Genomic DNA, 27,116 nt, shown 5'->3' with positions numbered 1-27,116 from the left:
CAACAATCTGGGGTCCTGATTTTACCCACCTTGGAAAGATGGAAGGCTGAGTCAGCCTTGAGGTTGAGGATTGAACTGCTGGCAGTTGGCAGAATTAGCCTGCAATGCCGCCTTCTAACTACTGCCAGAGGTTCATGAAAAAGAAGAAAACATGACACCCCCCCAATGCAGGGACTTCCCTGAACATCTGTCAGGACTCACCTCTTCCAGCTGGCTGTGGACATGCTGAACGATCAAGTCAATAGCAACCGTATTTCCACTACCTAAAAGAAGAAGAAAAAAGAGGGGGAGAGAGGAGGGAGAGAGAAAGAGAGAGAGATTGATTTGAAAATAGTTATAGTTTTTTAACTACTGTGTAGTAGAGTGTCTGAATTCACTTGGGTTACATCTGGGCTACTTTAATTTGATATGTCTTAAATTTGGTTTTTCAACATTGCCCACTGTATTGTGAGATTGGGGAAGGAAAGAAGGAAAAGGAAAGGAAAGATAGATGGAAAGAAGGGGAGAAGGGAGGGAGAGGAAGGAAAGGAGGAAGGGAGAAGGAAGAGAAGTGGGGAGGAAGGGGAGAAGAGAGGAAGGGAGGGAGGAGAGATGGAAGGGAGAAAGGGAGGGAAGGAGAGAAGGAAGAGGAAGGAAAGAGAGAAGGAAGAGAGGGAGGGAGGGAAGGGGAGAAGGGAGGCAGGAAAGAAAGAAGGAGATATGGAAGGGAGAAAGGAGAGAAGGGATAGGAAGGAAAGAGAGAAGGAAGAGGGGGAGGGAGGGAAGGGGAGAAGGAAGGGAGAGGAAGGAAAAGAGAGAGAGAAAATGTCACAGATAAAGGAGAATATTTGCAGCTCTGGGCTGAAATGAGGTGTCCTTGGTGCTCTTGGTTGAGACCAAACTCCACTCCCTACAAGCCCTGATGACGCTACCTAGTTGGGTAGCGAAACGTCTGCAAGAAACCAACCAAGCTCAGAGAAGGGAATGTCCGTTCACTTTCTGCAATGACCTGAGAAATCCCCTAGAGGGCGCAAGCAGCCTACAGATGCCCATGTAAGATGCAGCCAAGTCAAAAAATGAAGAGTTGCAATTTTCTCAAACCAACTTCCTACTTAACAGGTCCACCAACTACAAGTAGTTCTCGACATACAACAGTTTGTTTAGTGATTGTTCGAAGTTACAACAGCACTGAAAAAAAAGGGACATATGGCCGTTTTTGACACTTTTGCAGCATCCCCAAAATTCAGGTTCATGGCAACTGACTTGCATTTATGACGGTCACAGTTCCCGGGGTCATGTGATCATGTGATTCCCCCCCCCCAGGTCAGGAATCTAGCCCGGCCAGGGGCAAATGGAAAGGGGACGCCTACCTCGTGGGACCACAATGTCGGCCACTCGCATGGTGGGCTGGATATACTGGTCAAAGGCCGGCTTGACGAACTTGTTATACTGCTTGATCACCCCGTCAATCTCTCGGCCTCGCTCACTGATGTCCCTGCGCAAACGCCGAACCAGACGGATGTCCGAATCGGTGTCCACAAATATTTTCATATCCAGAAGCTGCAGAGGGAAAACAAAAACAAAAACAAACCAAGAGGAGTCAAGTGGCATTTGGGTCCTAAACAGACCCACTCTGGAGCAGAGTCTTTCAACCTTGGCAACTTCAACTCCCAGAATTCACAGTTTGACCAGGGAATTCTGGGAGTTGAAGTCCGTGCCTGTTAAAGCTGCCAAGGTTGAAAGACTCTGCTTTAGGAAATGCCAGGAGGTTTGGGGTGGGAGGGCTGGACTTGAAGTGGGTCCTGTTCCCCTCCCCACCAGAACTTCTGGCACAGTCACTTTGGGTCAGTTCCCCGCCTCCCCCCCCATGGACCAACCTCACAAGGCTGTTGTTATTTGGGAAATGAGGAAGAGGGAGAGCTATGCAGAGTTGCTGAAAGAGAGAGGGAAAGGAGAAAGGGGAAGAAAAGAGAAGGGGAGAAAGAAAGAAAGGAAGGAAGGAAGGAAGGAAGGAATAAAGAAAGAAAAGAAGGAAGGAAGGAAGGAGGAGGGGAAGTGGAGAATTAAAGAAAGAAAGAGAGAGAAATAAAGAAAGAGAGAGAAAGAAGGAAGGAAGGGGAATTGGAGAAAGAGAGAAAGAAAGAACAAATGAAGGAAGGGGAAGGGGAGAAAGAAGAGAGAGAAAGAGAAAGAGAAAGAAAGAAAGAATGAACAAACAAAGGAAGGGGAAGTGGAGAAAGAAAGAGAGAGAGAGAAAGAAAGAATGAACAAAGGAAGGAAGGGAAAGTGGAGAGAGAGAGAGAGAGAGAGAGAAAGAAAGAAAGAAAGAAAGAAAGAAAGAAAGAAAGAAAGAAAGAAAGAAAGAAAGAAAGAAAGGAGGGAGGGAAAAGGGGGAAGGGGAAGGGAGGGAGGGAGGGAGAAGGAAATCTTCATTTTTGAAAACTAATTTTGAAAATTGATTTATTTTCAAGCCTTCTATTTTGAACCAATCGTAACCAACAATGGCCAGGTAAAAGAAAAATTACAAAATACAATGCCCCCCCCAAACCCCCAAAACTCCCTAATTAGGGTCAAGAAAGAACTGGAAGCCAACCCCCACTCAAACTCAAACGTCCCATTAGGGTGGTGGTGGTTCATAATTGGTTTTCAACTAAGGCTGACCCCCGAGTGGCAGGAAATTTCTGCCCCCCTCTACCCCCAGGGGGATTTCAGCTCCCTGATTTGGGAGCCTCCAAGGACTGCGCAAAGGAGACGTGGTCTGGAGGTGGGTCTGGGGCCACCAACAATACCCCCCCCATCCACACCCCCAAGAAAAAAAGGTGGAAAACCCAGACTAACCTTCAGTAGGTCCTTATCGGCGAAAGCCATAATCCCTTCGAATATAATCACGTTGGCTCCATAAAGCATTTTCTGGAAGCAAGAATTGTGCCCAGAGACGGTCAACGTTCGATTAAAACATGTTTGATTGGGTTTTTTTTTTAAGAAAAATAAAACCCTGCCTTTATTACATCATAGGTAAACTTAGCTTGGTTGTGAGAAAAGGGGGGAAAAAGCATTAGACCAGGGGTGTCCAAACTTGGGAACTTTAAGACTTGTGGACTTCAACTCCCAGAATTCCCCAGCCAGCCAGGGGAATTCTGGGAGTTGAAGTCCACAAGTCTTAAAGTTCCCAAGTTTGGACACCCCTGCACTAGACGGATTGAATGTGGTTTGTTGAGAGATTAGCCGAAAGGTTTAAAGTTGTTTTTATTCAGCTGGATCTCCAGCTGTGATGGAATGCAGCCTGGATTCCCAGGAAGGAGGGGCTGTTTTCCAGAGGAGCAAAGAGACAACTCAATCCAGATAGTTTGTGTGAGAGAAAGAAGGTGAAGATGGCGCCTCCCTAATAGTTCCCAGAGTAAATACTTTATGGGGATGTTTGCATGCTTTAGTTTGGCAAGATTCTGTCTAAGGGTGAGGAACAATAAAGAAATCTAATTCTACTTTCGCTTTAGGCACGAAAGCCGGCTGGGCGACTCTGGGCCCAAGGCCTCCCTTTTTCAGCCCAATTCACCTCACAGGGTTGTTGTTTTATTAATTAATAAATAAAAAATTAAAGTTGCACGCTCCCCAACCGCCGACATTCTGGGCGAATCACAACGATCGAAACAAAGAAATCGCAACAGAAGGAGACGAGGGAGAAAAGGAGAGGCGTCATCCTAAACGGGGCGGGGCTAAAGGGTGTGTGTGTGGCTAAGGGGGCAGGGCTAAAACCAAGAACCCACCCACCCCCCGCAAAGAAGCCGGGCTCACCCATTCCTTCTTGCGGCTGTGGCTGGTGAAGTCATAAACGGGGATCTTGACGCTTTTCCCTTGCTTGAGCTTCTTCAGAGTGGCGATCATCAGGTCGAAATCAAAAGCATCCGGATGATCAAAGTTGAAATCGTTGCTGGCGGCCAGTTCCTGCTGCTCTTTCGTCAGAATCTGTCTCCCCACCCCCCAAAAAAAACGAGATTTAGGGGAGATTTAGGGATGATGAACAGCCCTATAAAGGTAGCGATAGTCCCTTGACTTACAACCACAATTGAGCCCAATGGAATGGAATGGGACAGCAGAGCACAGAATAACAGAGTTGGAAGGGACCTTGGAGATCTTCTAGTCCAACCCCCTGCTTAGGCAGGAAACCGTATCCTGACACAGGTTTCGGACAAATAATTGTCCAATCTCCTCCAATGTTAGCACATCCACAACTTCTGGAAGCAAGCTATTCCACTGGCCAATTGTTCTCACTGTGAGGAAGTTTCTCCTTAGTTGTAGGTGGCTTCTCTCCTTGACTATTTTCCTGTTGTGGCCCACCAGCAGCCGGCAGGTTCGGACAGTGAGGAGGTTGGGGAGGAACATGGGCCCGTCCTGGAGTCTGGGGAAGGCTCTGAGGAGGGCTCTGTGTCGGAGGCAGAGACAGGGACAGAGCCATATGCCAGTTATCAGCTGCCTCTGGAGTCAGACATCAGTGAGGCAGAAGAACAGCTGGAGCCTGTTCCCAGTGTGCGCATGCGCAAAGCTGCCAGACGAAGGGAACAGCTAAAGAACAGGGGTCGACTTGGGAGTAAGGCCACAGGTGGACGATGAATGGCCCCTCCCAGAGGGAATAAAAGAGGAGCAAAAGGGGAGTGGAGTTTGCAGGAGACCATTAGTTCATTCCTGCATTCTTGCCAAGTATTGCAGCATCTGAAAGATATCGCCTTGGCCACTCTCCAAGCCTGATAAAGGTCGGTAATTGTAAGGTTTAAGGTTTAAGGTTTATTAAATTTATAGACCACCCCCTCTCCCCGTAGGGACTTGGGGCGGTGTACAGACCGTTCATGTTCAAGACAACAAAACATAAAATAAGACATCAAACAAAACAACACACACATACCGTCTGTGTATAAAACCCAAAACCAATTTAAATAATTAAAAACAATTCTAAAACCAGTTTGAAACCCCAATTTAAAATTTAAAAAGCCATCTAGGAAGGTTAGTAATAGATGTTCCCTGTAAATACAATTACAATTACAATTAGGCCAGGCCGGCTAATCGAAACAGGTGGGTCTTGAGTTTCTTGCGGAAGGAGCGGAGATCCGAGGTGGTTCTAATATTGGGGGGGAGGTCGTTCCAGAGGGTTGGGCCCATCACAGAGAAGGCCCTATTCCTAGGCACCGCCCACCCGCACTGTTTAGCGGAAGGTACCCGGAGGAGACCCTCTCTGTGAGAGCGGATTGGTCGCAGGGATGTATGGGGTAGTCTTGAAAGACTGTGGAAGAGGAAAGCCTTTGCTGGAGGGGAATTCACTGTAAATTAAATAAAAGGGGTTTATCGGGACGAAGACTCGGCTTCGTGCTGCTGGGGAAGCCTAGCTCAGAACATCTCCACCCATTGCTTCTTGTCCTCTGCCTTCAGGCGCTTTGGAGAATAGCTTGACTCCCTCTTCTTTGGGGCAGCCCCTCAAATATTGTGAGACTGCTATCATACCACTCCTAGTCCTTCTTTTCATTAAACTAGACAAACCCAATTCCTGCAAACGTTCTTTGTATGTTTTAGCCTCCAGTTCCATAATCATCTTGGTTGCTCTTCTCTTCATTCTTTCTTTACCTGACTCCTGGGTAGCCACACCTGAGCTGTTGAAGGGGAGGAGTCTCACTTTTTTTCCTCCCTTCTTTTCAAGGCCAGCCAAAAAAAACCCTGTGTTAAAATGCCATCGGTCACTTTGAAGGGGAGGAGTCTCACTGCTTGGCCCCATTCATCCTGCCTGTCTGGATTTTCAACCCCCCCCCCCCCCGGAGTGCCTGCTGGCTCTTCTCACCTTATAAAAGGAGTCCATGGAGAGCAAGACCACCCATGGCACGTCCAACGCCTCAATGATCATCCTGGCCACCGTGGTCTTCCCGGAAGCGCTGCCCCCTCCCAGGCCTGAAGAGGAGCAAAAGCCCAAAGCAGAATGTTGACCAGTCTTGCGAGGTAGACTCGGGTAAAAGAATGCATTTCTGACCCTGCTGAAAAGGGGAGAGCTTCCAATCTGTAAACCTCACCTTGAATCCAGGGGTGGGATTCAAACATTCTAGCAACCGGTTCTCTGCCTGGGTCCTGGCTGGGGGTGGCCTGGGGGTGGGTTCCGGATCCCGTTGCAACCGATACACTGCAACGGGGCCCGGCGTCCAACATGTGTGTGCATGCTTACTTATTGCGCATGCTTACTTATTGCCCGCGGCACTCCAGCTGCTCGGCAGAGCATTGCGCAGGCGCCGTACGCTCCGTGCATGTGCGCGAAAGCCCCGAACGGCTCAAATACCGGTAAGAAGAGCAGGCAGACGGGCCCTCTGGAGCACCGTACTGGAACGGTACCTGGTGCTCCCAGCAGGCACCAGTCGTATCCTACCACTGGCGTGGGCCCCTTGGCCTGCTGCACCATGGCCGGGGGGGGGGAGGAATTTTCGGGCCCATTTACAGACTTCCAGAAGGCCCGTTTTTCACCCTCCTCAGAATCCAGAGGCTTCTATTGAGCCTCCGGGAGGGTGAAAACGGCTTTCCCCTCGAGCTCCAGAGGCTAGAAACAGGTCCGTTTCTGGACTTCCGGAATTTCTGGGAGGCCCATTTTTTGCCCTCCCAGATCCTCCAAGCGGGCCCTGCACTTACCTGGCATCCAAAACGGGCTGTGTGGAGACTGCTGGGAGCGGTGGGGTGGGATGGGCGGGGCCAGCCAGTCCTTGCAACTACCGGTTGCAAGTACCAGTGTAAAATTAGCATCCAGTTCAGCCGAACCGGTCCGAACCGGCTGAATCTCTTGGCTGCCATTGCTTCAACTCTGGTGACTTTATGACCTGTGGACTTCAATTCCCAGAATTCCTGAGCTGTTGGCTCAGGAATTCTGGGAGTTGAAGTCCACAGGTTGCAAACTTGTTCATAGCTGTCCATCTCTGCTTTATTCATAGAGATCGGGGCCTAACTTCCCTGCAGGGTAGATAAAAATCTTTTTTAAAAAAAATGGATTTCTTTCATTTAATTAAGATTTTTAAAAAAATTAAATCGGTTTTTTTTATTTTTATCAAATTTATTTTAATAAAATGCTTTTGGAGTAAGAAAAATCTATCTCAAGATAGTTTTCTTTTTAAGATACATTCATATTTCAGTTCATTCAGCATGAAATGAAGCTTAAGTTATATAGCCACCAGCGGCGCTTCCCTCCAGCCTTCACCCAAAGCCCCCCACCAGGAGGCTGAAGCAGACCCCAAGTCGGAATTTCTGCCCCCCTCTGACCCACACAAAAAGACCCCAAAGGGGGAGACTCTCTGCAGCAACACAAGCATTCATTCCATGTATCCATCCCAGGGGTCGTAGCTTGAGGACTCCTGATTTAGTGCAATATAAAGAATGCAAATCATTTTTCTTCGGACCGCCAGAATTTTCATGCAGACCACTAATGGTCCACGGACCACCAGTTGGTGACCACTGGTTTAAATCAGATCCACCCTGCCGCCTCCTGTGCCAAAGTGCCCTCCTTCCAACCCGAGGCGGCGGCCCTTACCGATAACGAATGCCTCTTTTGACTGTGTCCCATGTTCGTTGTACCAGGGGGGGCGGCCTGCGGTGTAGATGGTCCTTTTGCTGGTACGTAGAAGGGGAGGCTCCGATTTGGATTGGCTGGTGGTACGCTTCCGGGGGGATTTGGTTCCGACAATTGTGGGCAGCAGCCTGTCTAAGGTGTCTGCACTGTGGTTGCTATAAAGGAAGAGAGAGAGAAAGAGAGAGAGAGAGGATTAGATAGATAGATAGATAGATAGATAGATAGATAGATAGATAGATAGACAGACAAACAGACAAACAGCCAGAAAGAAAGACACAGAGAGACAGACAGGATAGACGATAAACAGAGAGAGAGACAAACAGACAGCCAAACAGATAAATGTTATAGATAGATAGATAGATAGATAGATAGATAGATAGATAGATAGATAGAGAGAGTCAGCGTTCCAAATATCATGCAGAATTAAATCATTGTCCAAAGTAAAGTTATCCTTAAAACTCCAATTTAATAAGACAGACATTTTGGCATTATGCTGTGAAATTTCAACTCTAATGTACATCCTGTGGGTTCACCCAGTTGAAAGTTCATCATCTATCCCCACAGCCCATAATTCATCACATGGTCCAATCTTCATCTTCCACGCTGGCATGTACACCCCTCTGCTTCCGGCCAGGTGTCGAGGTGCGGAGACAAAAGACGACCTTGAGCTTCTAGGAAAATCCATAACAATACATTCCACAATCCTACTCCTTTCTATTCCCCCCTCCCAACTACTATACCAATGAAACAGCATAAGAATTTAATAAAAAGTGTGGCAGGCCAAAGATCCTAAAAGGAACAGAACTACAGGCCTGACAGATAGATAGATAGATAGATGATAGATAGATAGATAGATAGATAGATAGATAGATGATTGATAGATAGATAGACAGTCAGACAGACAGACAGAAAGAAAGACAGACAGACAGATAGAAGGATAGATAGATGATAGACAGAGAGAGAGACAGACTGACAGATAGATGTTATAGATAGATAGATAGATAGATAGATAGATAGATAGATAGATGGATGGATGGATGGATGGATGGATGGATGGATGGATGGATGGATGGATGGATGGATGGATGGATGGATGGATGGATGGATGGACTGACTGACGGATGGACAGACAGATAGATAATAAACAGAGACAGATATAGATGATAGATGGACAGACAGACAAGGATAGATGATAGACAGAGAGTGAGAGAGAGACAGATAGATAGATGTTATAGATAGATAGATAGATAGATAGATAGATAGATAGATGGATGGATGGATGGATGGATGGATGGATGGATGGATGGATGGACAGATAGACAGATAATAGACAGACAGACAGACAGACAGACAGATATAGATGATAGATGGATGGACAGACAGACAAGGATAGATGATAGACAGAGTGAGAGAGAGAGAGACAGACAGATAGATGTTATAGATAGATAGATGGATGGATGAATGGATGGATGGATGGATGGACAGATAGATAATAGACAGACAGACATAGATGATAGATGGACAGACAGGATAGACAGAGAGAGACAGACAGACAGATGTTATAGATAGATGGATGGATGGATGGATGGATGGATGGATGGACGGACAGATAAATAGAGAGACAGATATAGATGATAGATGGACAGACAGAGACAGACAGATGATAGACAGACAGACAGGATAGATGATAGACACACGCACACACAGAGGGATGTTATAGATAGAAAGATAATAGACAGACAGACAGATGTAGATGATAGACAGACAGACAGACAGGATAGATGAGAGAGAGAGAGATCAGTTCTTGATTATTAGCAGGCAGAATAACAGAGTTGGAAGGGAACTTGGAGATCTTCTAGTCCAACCCCCTTCTCAAGCAGGAAACCCTATATCAGTGATGCCTAACCTTTTTGTTGTCACGTAACGAAAGCATGCGCCAACACCCATAATATAATGCATGCACAACTCCCCTGCTGCGTGCTCCACCCCCCTGGGCATGCACATGTGACCCTCCCTGCGCTTCCCCCGCGCATGCAAGCGTGACCCCCCCTGCACCCCATTTTGGGCTTAGTAGGCCTCCATGAAGCACCCCCACTACTCCCCCCGGCCCCCATGCATGCAGATATAACCCCTCCCACCCTCCATATGTGCATGCAACCTCCACACACCCCACGCATGTGCATGCCCCCCCCCACGAATGTGCAGCAGATACCCCAAAATCAGCTGGCCGGCAGGAGGGGTGCGCACATGCGGTGGAGCTGAGCTGGGGCGACAGCTTGCGTACCCGCAGAGAGGGCTCTGCATGCCACCTGTGGCACCCATGCGATAGGTTCGCCATCACAGCCCTATATTATTTCAGACAATCTCTTCTTAAAAGCTTCCAGTATTGGAGCATTCACAACTTCTGTTCCACTGATTCATTGTTCTCACTGTCAGGAAATTTCTCCTCAGCTCTAAGTTGCTTCTCTCCTTGATTAGTTTCCACCCATTGCTTCTTGTCCTGCCCTCAGGTGTCTTGGAGAATAGTTTGACTCACTCTTTCTTCCTTCCTTCCTTCCTTCCTTCCTTCCTTCCTTCCTTCCATCCATCCATCCATCCATCCATCCATCCATAGAATAGAGAATTGGATGGGGCCTTGGAGGTCTTCTAGTCCAACCCCCTGCCTAGGCAGGAAACCCTATACCCTTTCAGACAAATGGCTATCCAACATCTTCTTAAAGACTTCCAGTGTTGGAGCATTCACAACTTCTGGAGGCAACTTCTGTTTCACTGATTAATTGTTCTAACTGTCAGGAAGTTTCTCCTCAGTTCTAAGTTGCTTCTCTCCTTTGATTAGTTTCCACCCATTGCTTCTTGTCCTGCCCTCAGGTGTTTTGGGCAAAGAGATCAAAACCAACAGACTCCTTGGCCTCAACCAGGTGGCCTCCAGGTGTTTGACATGATGAGTGACACCTGTCAGACTATCAAACCCCAACTGTGATTCCTAAAGTCAGGAAGACAAGGGAGAAGAGTCAACATCCCTGCTTATTTCCTAGCTGAGGAACTAAAACCACGGATGGGGGTAGGAAAAGAAGAGTGTGAGGGAGGAGGAGGAGAGGGGGAATAAAAGAAGGAGAACTCAAAGAGTCTTTTTTGGAAGAGGCAACTGGACTTTCTGTTTTTTCTTTGAAGACGTTTCGGTTGTCATCCAAGAAGCTTCTTCAGCTCTGACTGGATGGGGGGAATGATCAGAGCTGAAGAAGCTTCTTGGATGACAACCGAAACGTCTTCAAAAAAAACAACAACAGAAAGTCCAGTTGCCTCTTAAAAAAAAAATACCTTTAGGACAACCATGACCTGGATGATGGAGAATCTCCATTGGCAAGGAAGAGGAAGAAAAGGAGAAGATAGACAGGAATGACAGCAAGAGGAAGAGGAGGAGGAAGAGGAGAGGAAGAAGAGGAGGAGGAGGAGAAAGAGGAGGAGGTAGAGGAAGGAGGAGAAGAAGAAGAGAAGATAGACAGAAATGACAGCAAGAGGAGGAGGAGGAGGAGGAAGAGGTAGAGGAGGAGGAAGAGGAGAGGGAGAAGAAGAGGGGGACTAAGAGAAGGAGAAGGAGAAGAAGAGAGACAGGAGTGACAGCAAGAGGCGGAGGAGGAAGAAGAGGAGGAAGTAAAGGTGGAAAGAGGAGGAGAAAGGAAGGTGAGGAAGAGAAGGACAGGAAGAAAATGAGGAGAAAGAGGAGAGGAGAGGGGGGGAGGCTAAGAGAAGGAGAAGAAGGAGAAGAAGAAGAGGAGAAGATAGGCAAGGACAGAAAGAGAGAAGAGAAGGAGGAAGAAGGAGGGGAAGATAGAGGTAGAGAAGAGGAGGAGGAGAAGGAAGAAGAAAAGGAGAATGAAGAGGAAAAAGGAAGAGATAGACAAGGAGAACAAGAAGAGGAAGAGGAGGAGCAAGAAGAGAAAGAAGAGGAGGAGAATTAGAAAGAGACGGAGAAGAAAAAGTATCCCTCCTGGCACAAGTCATAACTACACATTCCATCATCCCCAGTTGGCTGCAGCTGATGGAGCTTGCAAGCCACCAGGCTGAAGACAGCCCACCAAAATATCAGATTTGGGAGTGGATCAGGAAAGAACGAAACTGTACTCCACCTGCAGACCAAACAACCTCCACAACGGGTAGGACAATGGAAGAATCCTGCGTGCAGTGACGTTATCTGACCCAAGGACCTCAATGGGGGAGGCTCTGTCCCGAACGTCCGGACGCCTTCTTGCCATTCATGTCCTCCCAGGGTGATAGCTGCTGTCAGAACCGGAGCTCACCCGGCGTCGATTGGCATGCTGCTGGGATTAAAAGCCCACGAGCCTTGGGTGGCCAGCCACAGGAGGGTGTCTCTCGCACACCATGACACAATTGCCGCCACACAAATCGTGGCATTTGTGCGCTGAGGTCCAGGACCTCAATTCCTCCCCCTTCCCCATTTGCAGGTCCCTGTAGAGATGGCCACGCCCCCCCCTGCGGACGCCTCTGACTTACCCTACCGCAACACACATTTTACGCACGCAGTCCTGCTTTGCATGCTTGACCAAGGGTGGGTTGCTCTTACCATCGTTACCGGGACACTGCTCACGGGGCCGCGCGTCCTGTTCGTGCACGCTCACTGCGCACGCAGGCACAATCCACCACCCCTGCGACAACCAGCTGCTCGTTGGGGCTCTGTGCCCGCCTGCGCAATTGGCCGATTGCTTTAAAAACAGGTATAGAACATGGGCAGGTGAGCGGGCTAAATGAGCCACTGTGGCGGTACGCTGTCAGCTGCTCCCTGCTACTACCGGTACGGTTGGACCGGACCACACCCACCAAACCATCCTTGACATATGAAAATTGAGCTCCAAATTTCTGTTGCTAAGCAAGATGGCTGTTAAACGCCTCATTCTATGGTCTTTCCCGCCACAGTTGTTAAGGGAATCATCCCGAAAGCACGCAGTAGGGACTGAAGACTGCAATATTATAGGAAGAATGGCTGCAGGCAGTGGTGGGTTCCAGGCGGTACCCCCCAGCACGAGCGTACCGGTGCCTGCCGGAAGCAGCAGCAGCCACCGTACCGGAACGGTGTTTTGGTGGGCCCCGCCCGCCCTCGTTCCTTACCTGTATTTGAAGGGAAAAGGCCATTTGCGCACTCATGCGCAGCATACAGCGCCTGCGCGATGCTCCGTTGCAGGCGGTGGTTGCGCAGCACACATGCACACGGTTGACGCCCGGCCCCATTGCAGCATACCGATTGCAATGGGAGCCGAAACCCACCACTGGCTGCAGGATTTGGGTTTGGCCAGCCTAGAGAAAAGAAGGATTATAGGGGGATATGATAGGAGTCTTCCAGTATTTGAGGAGCTGCCACAAAGAGGAGGCGTTCGACTTATTCTCCAAAGTACCTGACTTAATTAATTGTTGCTACTGTTAGGAAGTTTCTCCTTAATTTAGTTAGGAGAAGTTAGGAAGGTTGGTTCTCTCCTTGATTAGTTTCAATCCGTTGTTTCTTGTCCTGCCCTCTGGTACTTTCGGAAAATAAGTTGACCCCCCCCCCTCTTCTCTGTGGCAGCCTCTCAAATACAGAAATATTGCTCCCCTCTAGTCCTTCTTTCTCTAGATTAGCCATACCCAATTCTTGCAACCGTTCTTACAATACAATAGTAGAGTTGGAAGGGACCTTGGAGGTCTTCTAGTCCAACCCCCTGCCTAGGCAGGGAACCCTATACCCTTTCAGACAAATGGCTATCCAACATCTTCTTAAAGACTTCCAGTGTTGGGGCATTCACAACTTCTGGAGGCAACTTCTGTTCCACTGATTAATTGTTCTAACTGTCAGGAAATTTCTCCTCAGTTCTAAGTTGCTTCTCTCCTTGATTAGTTTCCACCCATTGCTTCTTGTTCTACCCTCAGGTGCTTTGGAGAATAGTTTGACTCCCTCTTCTTTGTGGCAACCCCTGAGATATTGGAAGACTGCTATCATGTCTCCCCTAGTCCTTCTTTCTCTTAAGCTAAACATACCCAGTTCCTGCAACCGTTCTTCATATGTTTTAGTCTCCAGTCCCCTAATCATCTTTGTTGCTCTTCTCTGCACTCTTTCTAGAGTCTCCACATCTTTTCTACATCGTGGCGACCATATCTTCATATGCTTTAATCTCCAGGGCTTTAATCCTCTTACTTGCTCTTCTTTGCACTTTTTCCAAAGTCTCAGTATCATTTTTTTTTGTAATGGGGTGACCAAAACTGGATGCCCTATTCCAGGTGTGATCTTAACTAAGGCTTTGTAAAGCGGTATTACTACTACTACTACTTCACGTGGTTTTGATCCTATGCCTCTGTTTATTCAAGGACAGTATTCTAAAAAAAAAAAAACCATTTCGGTAAAAGCAAAACATTTTGTAAAAACATAAAAAAAAAAACAAGTAAAAACGTTTTGTAAGAGCAAAAAAACCCAAAACATTTCAATTTCCAGGTAAAAACATTTCCCTTTTCCATCAATAATTTGAACTGGATCCTTTCAGGATTTCAGAGTCTGAACATGCCTCTAATTCAAGAAATCAACTGGACATGAAAGAATAGGAAGGAAAGGAAAAGAAAAAGGAAGGGAAAAAAGAAGAGGGTTTTTTTTCCATTCAGATTTTCCATTTTTATTTTTTAATAGAAATTATACATATTATAGGAACAATGAGCTGTCTGGGTCTTTTCTATTACATCCTCTCAATTACATAGTCTTTTTTACATCATAGTTTTGTTTTCACTTTTAGCCAAATTATTCTCTCCCATTATTTTCCATTTTTATACTTATTTTTTCCGAAAACATAAACAATATCTTCAATTGCCCCTTCAAAATTACATCAAACTTTCATTTCTTTTTTTCTCCGTTGGTATATTTTGCTATAAACAGCATACATCCTCCAATTCAATTTAAGCATAGAGAGCATTTCTTTCTAATTTTTTTCCTACCGTTAACAATATACTATCATTTCTTTTTTTTTTCTTAATTAGTTACGTAACAATGACAATCTTGCTACTATTCTCTTTAGTCTACTAATATAACTCTTCTTCCCTTTCTACCTCTTTTAACCATTTTCTTGGGTTCCCCAAAATCCCAGTTTTAATTCTTTTCCTTCTTTTCCCCCTTTCCCCTAATTTCTTCTTTTTCTTATACAATACAATAGTAGAGTTGGAAGGGACCTTGGAGGTCTTCTAGTCCAACCCCCTGCCTTCTTCCCCCTATTTTTGTAGTTGTATCTTTAAAAGAATAGGTTTCAAAAGATTACTGCCCTCAAAATGGACTCAAATTGTTCTTTTTATGATTAGTCACTTGCTAGGGATTTCTTAATAGATATCTTTTACATAGAATTTGCATATATATATATATTTGGATACGTATAATTTTATCTTTATTTCTGTTTTAAAGGCCTGCTTGCAGTTGGGTTATTAAAGACAAAAGAGCGGTGAAAAAACCAGGAAATTGTTTTTTTTTATTCTGGGTTGTTTTCAAGCCAGTTTGTTCTTATCTGTAGATTCCAGATGGAGACCCAAATAAAAAGGAAACCTCCACCCAGCTAAAATGAGATTAAGGCTAACGACAGGCTGGGTTTTGGCCAGCTGGCAGGATAAGAGATCAAAACAAGGTCACTCTGGAAATTTGAACCCAGAAGTATTGCCTGCAAAATTTCATGCCACAGAGGCTCTTCAACTTCAGAATTCAGAATAGTAGAGTTGGAAGTTACCTTGGAGGTCTTCCAGTCCAGCCCCCTGCTAGAGAAGAAGACTGGACAAATGGCTATCCAATCCCCTCTTAAAAACCTCCAGTGTTGAAGCATTCACAACTTCTGGAAGCAAGTGGTTCCACTGATTCATTGTTCTCACTGTCAGGAAATTCCTCCTTAGTTCTAGGTTGCTTCTCTCCTTGATTAGTTTCCATCCGTTGCTTCTTGTCCTGCCTTCAGGTGCTTTGGGGAATAGCTTGACTCCCTCTTCTTTGTGGAAGCCTTTTAGATATTGGAATGGTGCTATCAAGTCACCCCTAGTCCTTCTTTTCATTAAATTAGACATACCCAATTCCAGCAATGGGTTTTAGTCTCCAGTCCCCTAATCATTTTTGTTGCTCTTCTTTGCACTCTTTCCAGAGTCTCAAGACCTTTTTTTACATCGTGGTGACCAAAACTGGATGCCGTATTCCAAGTGTGGCCTTACCAAGGGATTTTAAAGTGGTATTAACCCTTCACGTGATCTTGATTCTATCCCTCTGTTAATGCAGCCTAGAACTGGGTTGGGGTTATTTGGCAGCTGCTGCACACGGCTGGCTCCTATTTAAATGGTTGTCCACTAGGACTCCAAGACCCCTCTCACAGTTACTGCTATTGAGCCAGATACCACCTATTCTACACTTGTACATTTAGTTTTTCTTGCCTAAGTCCAGGTTCTTACAGGTCTCCCCCTTGAACTGCATCTTGTTGGATATTAGTGACGCAAGAAAAAAAAAAGATTCACTTTGCATTTGAATTTTCAGTGCATGAAGCAAAATACCCTTTATTTTAAAACACAATTGAAAAAAGAAAAAAATTAGGGAAAAGTTTATTAACCATAAAAATGTGGACGACAATAGTAAAAGAAATGAATTATTTGAAGTGCAAATCCTACGGTATTTTATACTTGGTAAGGCCACACTTGGAATACTGCATTCAGTTTTGGTCGCCACGATGTAGAAAAGATGTGGAGACTCTAGAAAGAGTGCAGAGAAGAGCAACAAAGAGGATTAGGGGACTGGAGGCTAAAACATATGAAGAACGGTTGCAGGAACTGGGTATGTCTAGTTTAATGAAAAGAAGGACTAGAGGAGACATGATAGCAGTGTTCCAATATCTCAGGAGCTGCCACAAAGAAGAGGGAGTCAAACTAATCTCCAAAGCACCTGAGGGTAGAACAAGAAGCAATGGGTGGAAACTAATCAAAGAGAGAAGCAACTTAGAACTGAGGAGAAACTTCCTGGCAGTTAGAACAATTAATCAGTGGAACAGTTTGCTTCCAGAAGTTGTGAATGCCCCAACACTGGAAGTCTTTAAGAAGATATTGAATAGCCATTTGTCTGAAATGGTATAGGACAATGTTTCTCAACCTTGGCGACTTTTAAGTCCTGTGGACTTCAACTCCCAGAATTCCCCAGCCAAGGTTGAGAAACACTGGTGTAGGCTTTCCTGCCTAAGCAGGGGGTTGGACTAGAAGACCTCTAAGGTCCCTTCCAACTCGGTTATTCTATATTCTTTTGAAGTAAAATATTTGCAAAACCTGTGCTTGACAGTCCAAATCGCAATCACAAATGTAATCGCAAAAGCGCGCTAGAGAAAAATAACAACGTTTTGACACCCTATTTTAAAATGTCTAAACTTCGACAAGCCAAACACAAAGGGGACCAGTGGGGAAAAAATAATTGGGAAAACGTCACCATTCCCAACACAAATTGGAATCCCTTGGGGGGGGGGGGGGGGAAAGTGATCCAACGATTATTTTTCTTTTCGTTGGCAAAGTATTTAGCAAGCAGCCGTGTCCCCCAGCGAGAATTGGAGAGCGAAAGCCAAACCCCCCCAACGCTTTAAATTGTTCCACCAGCAGTAAACAAACCGGCTGTTATTCCCAGCGTGACGTCAAGAGGAGAAAAACGATGCCACGAAGAAATCGGTGCTCGGAACATTTGTGACTTATTGTCACAATAAGATGCTTGCTTAGATCTTCAACGCAATTGAATTTGCAAAGGGGGCCTTTGCAATCTCACCAGGTAATTTATGCACGTTGTGCCTGGTTGTTGTTTTTTTAAAAAAATAGCTCTGGTTTTTCCATTTCTGTGTAATTTATTATTTTATTTATTTATTAGATTGTTTTTAAGCTCGCTTTTACTACTTTGTAAACAACTCAAGACAGCAAACACACCTAATCTTTCTTCCTCCTCTTTCCCCCCCCCCCCACCTCCCGCCAAGACAATAATTCTGTGTGTTGGGTAGAGCTGAGAGAGTGGGGGGGGTCTGACCGTCTGGCCCAAAGTTACCCAGCTGGCTTTCACGCCTAAGGCGGGACTAGAACTCCCCATCTCAATACAATACAATACAATAGCAGAGTTGGAAGGGACCTTGGAGGTATTCTAGTCCAACCCCCTGCCTAGGCAGGAAACCCTATACCGTTCCAGACAAATGGCTATCCAACATCTTCTTAAAGACTTCCAGTCTTGGGGCATTCACAACTTCTGGAGGCAACTTCTGTTCCACTGATTAATTGTTCTCACTGTCAGGAAATTTCTCCTCAGTTCTAAGTTGCTTCTCTCCTTGATTAGTTTCCACCCATTGCTTCTTGTTCTACCCTCAGGTGCCTTGGAGAATAGTTTGACTCCCTCTTCTTTGGGGCAACCCCTGAGATATTGGAACACTGCTATCATGTCTCCCCTAGTCCTTCTTTCTCTTAAGCTAAACATACCCAGTTCCTGCAACCGTTCTTCATATGTTTTAGTCTCCAGTCCCCTAATCATCTCCTGGTGTTCAACCTGGTGTTCAACCTGAAGTCTCGCATATGGCTTTCCTGCCTAAGGCAAGACTAGAACTCACTTTCTCCTGGGGATTGGCCCAAAGTCACCCAGGCAGCTCACATGTCTAAAGTGGACTAGAACTCCCCATGTCCTAGTCCCAAGTCACCCAGCTGGCTCGCATGCCTAAGGCGGGACTAGAACTCACTTTCTCCTGGGGATTGGCCCAAAGTCACCCTGGCAGCTCACATGTTTAAGGTGGACTAGAACTCCCCGTCTCCTGGTGACTGGCCCCAAGTCACCCAGCTGGCATTCCTGCCTAAGACAGGACTAGAACTCACCGTCTCCTGGTGACTGGCTCCAAGTCACCCAGCTGGCATTCCTGCCTAAGACAGGACTAGAACTCACCGTCTCCTGGTGATTGGCCCAAAGTCACCTAGCCAACTTTCACACCAAAGGCGGGTCTAAAATTCCCCATCTCCTGGTGATTGGTCCAAAATCACCAGCCGGCTTTCTTGACTAAAAGCGGGACTAGAACTCACCGTCTCCTGGTTTCTAGCCGATCCCATTCCCCCACTAGGTAAAATATCGGCATGATCCAAGTATGGAACGGCCGAATCGAAGAAGGCATGTGCGTGTACGCACAGAAAGAGGAATAAACTGCTGAAAGATAGTGAATTGCACATAATGGGCAACTTCTATTTTAATCGGGCACGTGCTATATATGTATAAACAGATTTTTGCCCCCTCAGCCTTTCCCCCCCAGTTCGGTTTGGTTCCTGGCAAAATTCTGAACTTAGCGAAATTCCTGGGAAATTCGCAAGTCCAGCTGAAGGGCACCAGGTTGGAGAGGCAGGCAAACGTCCGGCATGCCAGCAGGTATCTTAAGGATATATTTGTTTACAGCAGCCTTGAGTTGGCTTAGATATTTGGTTGCCAAGTTTCTGTTTGCAGGGTAAGGTTGCAGAAGAGCGAAGCGGAGGAGCAGTTGAGCAAAAATACATCCAAAATAGTCTATATCAGGGGTGTCCAAACTTGGGAACTTTAAGACTTGTGGACTTCAACTCCCAGAATTCCCCAGCCAGCCATGCTGGCTGGGGAATTCTGGGAGTTGAAGTCCACAAGTCTTAAAGTTCCCAAGTTTGGACACCCCTGGTCTATATGGAGCTTCTCAGTTACCCAGGCCATGCTTGTCCCAAAGGTGCTTTTTCCCAGGACTTTCTTGGTGTTTCTTTTGAAGACGTTTTGCTACTTATCCAAGAAGTTTCTTCTCCAGCTCGGTACATCACCTCTTCGGATGAGTTGAAGAAGCATCTTGGATGAGAAGCGAAAGGTCTTCAGGCAAAAACCAGAAAGTCTTGGGAAAAAAGCTTACAACATCCACAATAGCTTACAAACCCACAACACTTTGCCCTAGCGCAACTCACAACCAGTTCTTCCGTGCGAGGCCCCTAAAGCAGAGGTCTTCCCAACTTGGCAACTTTTAAGACTTGTGGACTTCAACTCCCAGAATTCTCCAGCCAGCGTAGCTGAGAGAGGGTGCTGAGAGAGGGGGACTGGTCCAAAGTTACCCAGCTGGCTCCTGGTGTTCAACCCAATGTCTCCCATATACCGTATTTTTCAGAGTATAAGACGCAACGGCGTATAAGACGCACCAAGGTTTTGAAGAGGCAAATTAAAAATAAAGGAGGTAGGTAGGTAGAGAAATAGAGAGAGATAGAGAAATACAGTAGGTAGGGAGAGAGTGTGTAGGTAGGTAGGTAGGTAGGTAGGTAGGTAGGTAGGTAGGTAGGTAGGTAGAGGGATAGAGAGAGAGAAATAGAAAGAGAGAGAGAGAGAGAAATACAGTAGATAGGTAGGGAGGGAGGGAGTAGGTAGGTACGGTTGGTAGGTAGAGGGATAGAGAGAAATAGAGAGAGAGAGAAATACAGTAGATAGGGAGGGAGGGAGGGAGTAGGTAGGTACGTAGGTAGATAGAGGGGAGAGAGAGAAATACAGTAGATAGGTAGGGAGAGAGAGAGAGTAGGTAGGTTGATAAGTAGAGGGATAGAAAGAAATAGAGAGAGAGAGAGAAATACAGTAGATAGGGAGGGAGGGAGGGAGTAGGTAGGTATGTAGGTAGAGGGGGAGAGAGAAATACAATAGATAGGTAGGGAGAGGGAGAGTAGGTAGGTTGGTAGGTAGAGAGAGAGAGAGAAATAGAGAGAGAGAGAGAGAAATACAGTAGATAGGGAGGGAAGGAGGGAGGGAGTAGGTAGGTAGGTAGATAGAGGGATAGAGAGAGAGAAATACAGTAAGTAGGTAGGGAGAGAGAGAGAGAGTAGGTAGGTAGGTAGGTAGATGTTTCCAGGTGTATTTATCCATGGGCTGGAGAAGGAAATCGCTGACAATCTGCAGCACCTAAGACTTTGTTTCTGCTGGCACAGCACTTGATCAGTGTAATTCTCAACAATCACTTAAAGAGCTTTCCAAAAGGGGGGGGGGAGTTTTTGCACTCTGCAAAACTCCCCAAAATGGCCCTTTTTCGTGAAAACGGGCCCATTTTCCCCCAAAAAAGAAGGTATGAATAGCCAGGGGAGGCGGGGTTTCGGGAGGCAAAAAATGCTATATTCAGTGTATAAGACACACCCAGATTTTCAGTCTCTTTTTTGAGGAAAAAGGTGCGTCATGCTCCCCAAAATACGGTAGCTTTCATGCCTAAGGCAGTACTAGACCTCTCCTAGTCATTGGCCCAAAGTCACCTAAGCAGCTCACATGTCTAAGGTGGACTAGAATTCCCCGTCTCCTGGTGACATGCCCCAAGTCACCCAGCTGGCTTCCCTGCCTAAGGCAGGACTAGAACTCACCGTCTCCTGGTGATTGACCCAAAGTCATCCAGGCAGCTCACATGTCTAAGCTATGCTGGCTGGAGCATTCTGGGAGTTAAAGTCCACAAGTCTTAAGTTGCCACGTTTGGGGACCCCTGTCTTCAAGTAATAAAAACAGCAAGGTCTTCTTGTTTGGACGAAACCCACCCCTCTGCAGGTACAAGCAGTCCTTGAATTACGACCATGATTGAGCCCAACGTAGTGGGACATTTGTTAAGTGAATCTGGCCTCCTTTCTGGTCACAGCTGTGAAAAGAAGCTTCTTCTCTGCAGTTATTAAGTTAGTGACCAGGTTGTTAAGTGAATCCGGCTTCCCCGTTGACTTTGCTCGTCAGAAGGACGCAAAAGGGGATCACGTGACCCCAGGACGCTGCAACCGTCATAAGTATGAGTCAGCTGCCAAGCGCCTGAATTTTGGTCACGTAACTTCAGGGATGCTGCAACGGTCGTAAATGTGAAAAACGGTCATAAGCCCCCTTTTTCCAACTTTGCACGGTCACTAAGCAAAATGTTGCAAATTGAGGACTACCCGTATTCCTCTGCTTAGGAGTCGTTTGGCGACCGTTCGAAATTATAACGGCATTTTAAAAAGTGACTTCCGAGCAGTCCTCGCACTTACGACCATTACAGCGTCCCCGTGGTACTGTGATCAACATTCGGGCGCTTGGCAACTGGCGTCCAACAAGCAAAGTCAAAGGGAGAACCGAGATTCATTTAATAACCAAATGATTCCCTTAACAACTACAGCAATTCGCTTAACAACGGTGGAAAAAGGTGGAAAAAGTGGGCAAAACTCACTGAAGAGCAGAAATTTTGGATTTAATTGTGGCCGTAACTCGAAGACTCTTTATAATCCCTACTTCCAGTGCAACGCAGAAGCCAGGAAAAAAATATTATTGCGACTTGCCCCCAGCCCATATCTTACACCAGGGGTGTCCAAACTTGGGAACTTTAAGACTTGTGGACTTCAATTCCCAGAATTCCCCAGCCAGCATGGCTGGCTGGGGAATTCTGGGAGTTGAAGTCCACAAGTCTTAAAGTTCCCAAGTTTGGACACCCCTGTCGTACACCTTTAAAAATCTATGATTATTAACTTTTTGGTGCACCCCAAAACTATGTCTTACATTCAACATTGTGCCGTAGGTCCCCGCAAAGATTCAAACCCCCTGATCTGAAGTAACCCCAGATTTAAGCTAAGCACCACAACCTATATCTCCTTTTTGTGGGGTGGGGGTAGGCATCTCCTACTCCGCTTCAAGACTTCCTGTAAAAAACAAACCAACCAAAACGACATGCATTTCCTCTACAGAAAGCCAGGAAAAGCCAGTTTAGAAGAAGAAAATAAAACAATATCGAGGTTCAGCAAGATCCACGATACTCACCCGCCACCGCCAGCTCCCAAAGCCCTAACGCCGGAAATCCTCACCCCTGAATACGCCGGCGATTGGTTCATCTCGGTTAAATCCCAGAGAGGTGGGGAAGGGACGAGAGACGGGTAGTTGGCAAAAGAAGAAGGAGAAAAAGCTTTGGGGAGAGGGGTCAACTCAGGTTGCGGCCTTAACCCCGTCGCCTTGAGGTCTCATCCTCGTTTAGAAGCATTCGGGGTCTTTTAGACGCCTTCCTTTTCTCGTGAGGGGTGTCTGTGTGTGCAAATTTAGGGCCCAGCTGGGATACCCGAAGAGAACCGATGTTGTTACACCGAGCAGGGGGAGAAAAAAGGGAGTGAACGGAGCAGCGGCCGAGAACTGGATCAACCAGCGTGCCTAAGAGGATAGCTTTAACCCAGAGATTAGATTCATTACCTGATATATTAATAGCACTGGCTTTGCACAGAGGATGGCAGAGCTCAGCCTGAAGTCCCTTATGGTGCAGAGGCACCAAAATAATAATAATAATAACAACAACAACAACAACAACACCAAGGAGAGAGAGACGGCGTGGTTGTTTCGGGTATTTAGACCTTGAATACAGATCTTAAGGCCGGAGGGGAAGGATATGGGGAAGGAAGGCGTAGCATTGCAAACAGATCGTCCGCTTCTCTGCAAACAGACTGTGCGCTTCTCGGGCGACACTGTTTTCCCCAGGGACCGGCGTTGGCAAGCCTCTTTTGCAGAAGTTAGCGACTCCTGCTAGAGATAGGATGTGGACAGCTTGCTGCGTCGCCCAGCCAGCCAGATGTTCAGACTGGATTTGGCATTTTGGTGTACTTCGGGAGTCCTTCCCCCGGGATCCTTGGGATAAGCAGATGTGGAGGTTTGGTGGCGTTAAAGATATCGTGGGCAGAGGGTAATCTGTTCCAAGTCAAGTTGCGATGGACCGACAGCGATAGCAATAAGACTGATATACCGCCTCACGGGGCTTTCGCAGCCCTCTTGAAGCAGTTTGCAGAGTCAGCCTATGCACCCCGCAACAATCGGGGTCCTCGTTTTGCCCACCTCGGAAGGCTGGAGGGCTGAGTCAACCTTGAGTCGGTCAGGATTGAACTCCTGGCAGTGGGCAGAGTTAGCCTGCAATACTGCTTTTAGATAGATAGATAGATAGATAGATAGATAGATAGATAGATAGATAGATAGATAGATAGACAGACAGACAGACAGACAGACAGACAGACAGACAGACAGACAGACAGACAGACAGACAGACAGACAGATGATGGAGAACAATAGCAATAGCACTTAGACTTATATACCACTTCACGGTGCTTCACAGCCCTCTCTAAGCGGTTTACAGAGTCAGCATATTGCCCCCAACAATCTGGGTCCTCATTTGACCGACCTAGGAAGGATGGAAGGCTGAGTCAACCTTGAGCCAGTCAGAAACGAACTCCTGGCAGTAGGCAGAGTTAGCCTGCAATACTGCAGAGATATAGATGGACGGATGGATGAAAGGATAGATACCGTATATAAGAGGAAGGGAGGGAGGGAGGAAGGGAGGGAGAGAGAGAGGGGGGAGGGGGGAGGGAGGAGGAGAGGGAGAGAGAATGAGAGAGAGAATATTTGTAACTGAGGGCTTACTTATGACCACAGCCAAGCCCAAAACTTGTGTGGCTAAGCGAGACAGAAAACAGAATAACGAAGTTGGAAGAGATCTTGAACTTTGCAGCAAGGTGGCCAACACAACAGCAAAAGCACTTTGACATATATACCGCTTCACAGTGCTTTTACAACCCTCTCTAAGCGTTTTACAGAGTCAGCCTCTTGCCCCCCAACAATCTGGGTCCTCATTTTATCCACCTCCAAAGGATGGAAGGCTGAGTCGACCTTGAGCCTGGTGAGACTCGAATTGCTAAATTGCAGGCAGCCGGCAGGCAACAGAATTAGCCTGCAGTACTGCATTCTCACCACTGCGCCACCACAGCTCTTAGGGTGATTTGGGTGATCCGATGATGATTTTTTTCCAGGGCTGCCCCAGATGTTTTGGGATAGCAGGTTCTGGGTTTGCGGTAAGTGGCAAAAAAAGTCCATATTTCATTGAATCCATGGAAGGCTCAAACCGCCCCCTAGTGGCCAATACAGGCAGTCCTTGATACGGTATACCAAAAGAGTTTTAATTACACTTCATTTGAAGTTACAATGACACTGAAAAAAGTGACTTATGACCATTTTTCACACTTACGACCATTTCAGCATTCCCCATGGTCACATGACCAACATTCATATTTACGACGGTGCCATCTTTGCAAAACTCAACAAATGTCTCACTTAACAAGAGAAATTTGAGGCGTCCAATTGTGGTCGCAAGTCGAGGACTATCTTGTACTGGAGAAGTGGGGAAGGAAGAATGGCACGCATCTTCACAAGGGTTAAATGACCCCCTTTCCTTCCCTGGTATTTTGGGGGAGGAAACAGACAGAGGATTATAATCTATGCCAGTGTTTTTTCCCAATCTTAGCAACTGCATAAGGCTGCATCAACAGAGGGATAGAATCAAGTTCACGAGAAGTGTTAATACCATTTTACCATTTTTTCCACCCATTGCTTCTTGTCCTGCCCTCAGATGCTTTGGAGAATAGCTTGACTCCCTCTTCTTTGGGGCAACCCCTGAGATATTGGAAGACTGCTATCATGTCTCCCCTGGTCCTTTTGTTCATTAAACTAGACCTACCCAGTTCTTGCAACAAGGGGATCTTGACTTTGCATTCTGCTCCCCCAAGCTGGTCTGATTATCTTTTTCAGGGGTCTTGGGGTAGAACAAGGGTCTCCCAACTTGGTAACTTTTAAGACGTGTGGACTTCAACTCCCAGAATTCCCCAACCAGCCATGGGAGTTGAATAGGAGCCAGCTGTGTGCAGCAGCTGCCAAAAAAGCCAACAAAGTTCTAGGCTGCATAAATAGATGGATAGAATCAAGATCACTTGAAATGTTAATACCACTTTATAAGGCCTTGGTAAGGCCACACTTGGAATACTGCATTCAGTTCTGGTCACCACGATGTAGAAAAGATGTGGAGACTCTAGAAAGAGTGCAGAGAAGAGCAACAAAGAGGATTAGGGGACTGGAGACTAAAACATAAGAAGAACGGTTGCAGGAACTGGGTATGTCTAGTTTAATGGAAAGAAGGACCAGGGGAGACATGATAGCATTGTTCCAATATCTCAGGGGTTGCCACAAAGAAGGGGGAGTCAAACTATTCTCCAAGGCACCTGAAGGCAGGACAAGAAGCAATGGGTGGAAACTAATCAAGGAGAGAAGCAACTTAGAACTGAGGAGAAATTTCCTGACAGTTAGAACAATTAATCAGTGGAACAGAAGTTGCTTCCAGAAGTTGTGAATGCCCCAACACTGGAAGTCTTTAAGAAGATGTTGGATAACCATTTGTCTGAAATGGTGTAGGGTTTCCTGCCTAGGCAGGGGGTTGGACTAGAAGACCTCCAAGGTCCCTTCCAACTCTGTTATTCTATTCTAAACTTGAAGATGCATGGCCTTCCAGCAAAGGCAGCAACATGGCAACACAACTGAAGGGAAGAGATAAAAACATTTTAAGGTTCTGAGTTTGGGACAAGTGGCAAAAAAAGTCTATATTATATTTCATTTTAAGATTCACCTCTGCTTTCTAATCAGTGGAAGGATTAAGCTGCCCCCTAGTGGCAGATACAGGCAGTCCCTGATACAGTAGAGAGAAGTGGAAGGGGTCTACTATACAGGGAGTCCTCAACTTACAACAGTTTGTTTAGTGACTGTTTGAAGTTACAACGCCACTGGGGAAAAAAAAAAGACTTAGGGCCTTTTTTCACACTTACGACCAATGCAGCATCCCTGTGGTCACAATTCAGATGCTCAGCACCTGGCTCCTGTTTATGACGGTCGCCGTATCCTAGGGTCACGTGATTCCCCCTTTGTGACCTTCTGACGAGGGGGGGAAGCCGGATTCTACTTAATGACCGTGTTGCTAACTTAAGAGTGGCAGTGATTCACTTAACAACCGTGGCAAAAAAGGTTGTAAAATAGGGCAAAATTTACTTTAACAAATCTCTCGCATAGCAACAGAAATGTTGGATTCAGTTGTGGTCGCAAGTCGAGGACTTCCTGTAATGATATGTGGGAAAGGTCTAGAAGAGAGGTGTCAAACTCAATTTCATTGAGGGCCGCATCAGGGTTCTGTTTGACCTCAGGGGGGCTGGGTGGGCATGACTGGGTGGGCATGGCGACGGTGGGCATGACACGGGGCAGGACTCATGTCAGGGGCACCTGTGGTGGCCAAGAGCTAAGGCAGGACTTCCTTGAGACCCTCCCTCACTCTCATTATAATCTCATTCATTCATTCATTCATTCATTCATTCATTCCTTCTTCCTTCTCCTCTTTCCTTCTTTCCTTTTCTTTCCTTCCTTGCTCTCTTCCCCTCCTTCCTTCTTTTTCTTTCCTCTTTCCCTTTCTCCTTCCCTTCCTTCCTTCTTTCCTTCCTTTTCTTCTTTTTCCTTCCCTCTTCTTACTCCCTCTTCTTCCTTCCCCTCTTTTCTTCTTTTTCCTTCCTTGCCCTCTTCCCCACTTTCCTTCTTCTTCTTTTTCTTTTTCTTTCCTCTTTCCCTTTTTCCTTTCCCTTCCTTCCCTCCTTCCTTTTCTTTTTCCTTCCCTCTTCATTCTCCTTCTTCTTCCTTCCCCTCTTTTCTTTTTTTTCCTTCCTGGCTCTCTTTCCTTTTTCTTTCCTCTTTCTCCTTTTCCTTCCTTTTTTTCCT

At 46.4% G+C, this 27,116-nt stretch overlaps 1 protein-coding gene across 5 annotated transcripts in view; it reads right to left on the bottom strand.

Moving 5' to 3' along the window:
* UCKL1 (uridine-cytidine kinase 1 like 1) overlaps positions 1 to 22,896 on the bottom strand; it is a 51,766-nt gene extending 28,870 nt beyond the window's left edge. For 2 of the 5 annotated variants that reach the window (XM_081949718.1, XM_081949717.1), the window contains exons 1-7: positions 18,620 to 18,906; positions 7,520 to 7,713; positions 5,801 to 5,907; positions 3,772 to 3,942; positions 2,818 to 2,889; positions 1,350 to 1,539; positions 202 to 263 (exon numbers count right to left, since the gene is read on the bottom strand). In XM_081949718.1, the coding sequence (XP_081805844.1) occupies positions 202 to 263; positions 1,350 to 1,539; positions 2,818 to 2,889; positions 3,772 to 3,942; positions 5,801 to 5,907; positions 7,520 to 7,713; positions 18,620 to 18,708 (885 nt within the window). In that variant the 5' untranslated portion in view covers positions 18,709 to 18,906. The other 3 variants (XM_081949720.1, XM_081949719.1, XM_081949721.1) reach the window with 3 other exon arrangements.
* Between the last annotated feature and the right edge of the window lie 4,220 nt (positions 22,897 to 27,116).

The sequence above is a fragment of the Natrix helvetica genome (genome assembly GCF_964273705.1).
Source record: "Natrix helvetica genome assembly, chromosome: 3".
Lineage (NCBI taxonomy): Eukaryota > Metazoa > Chordata > Lepidosauria > Squamata > Natricidae > Natrix > Natrix helvetica.
The sequence above is the reverse complement of the archived record's forward strand: the minus strand, read 5'-3'. Positions and strand labels throughout refer to the sequence as shown.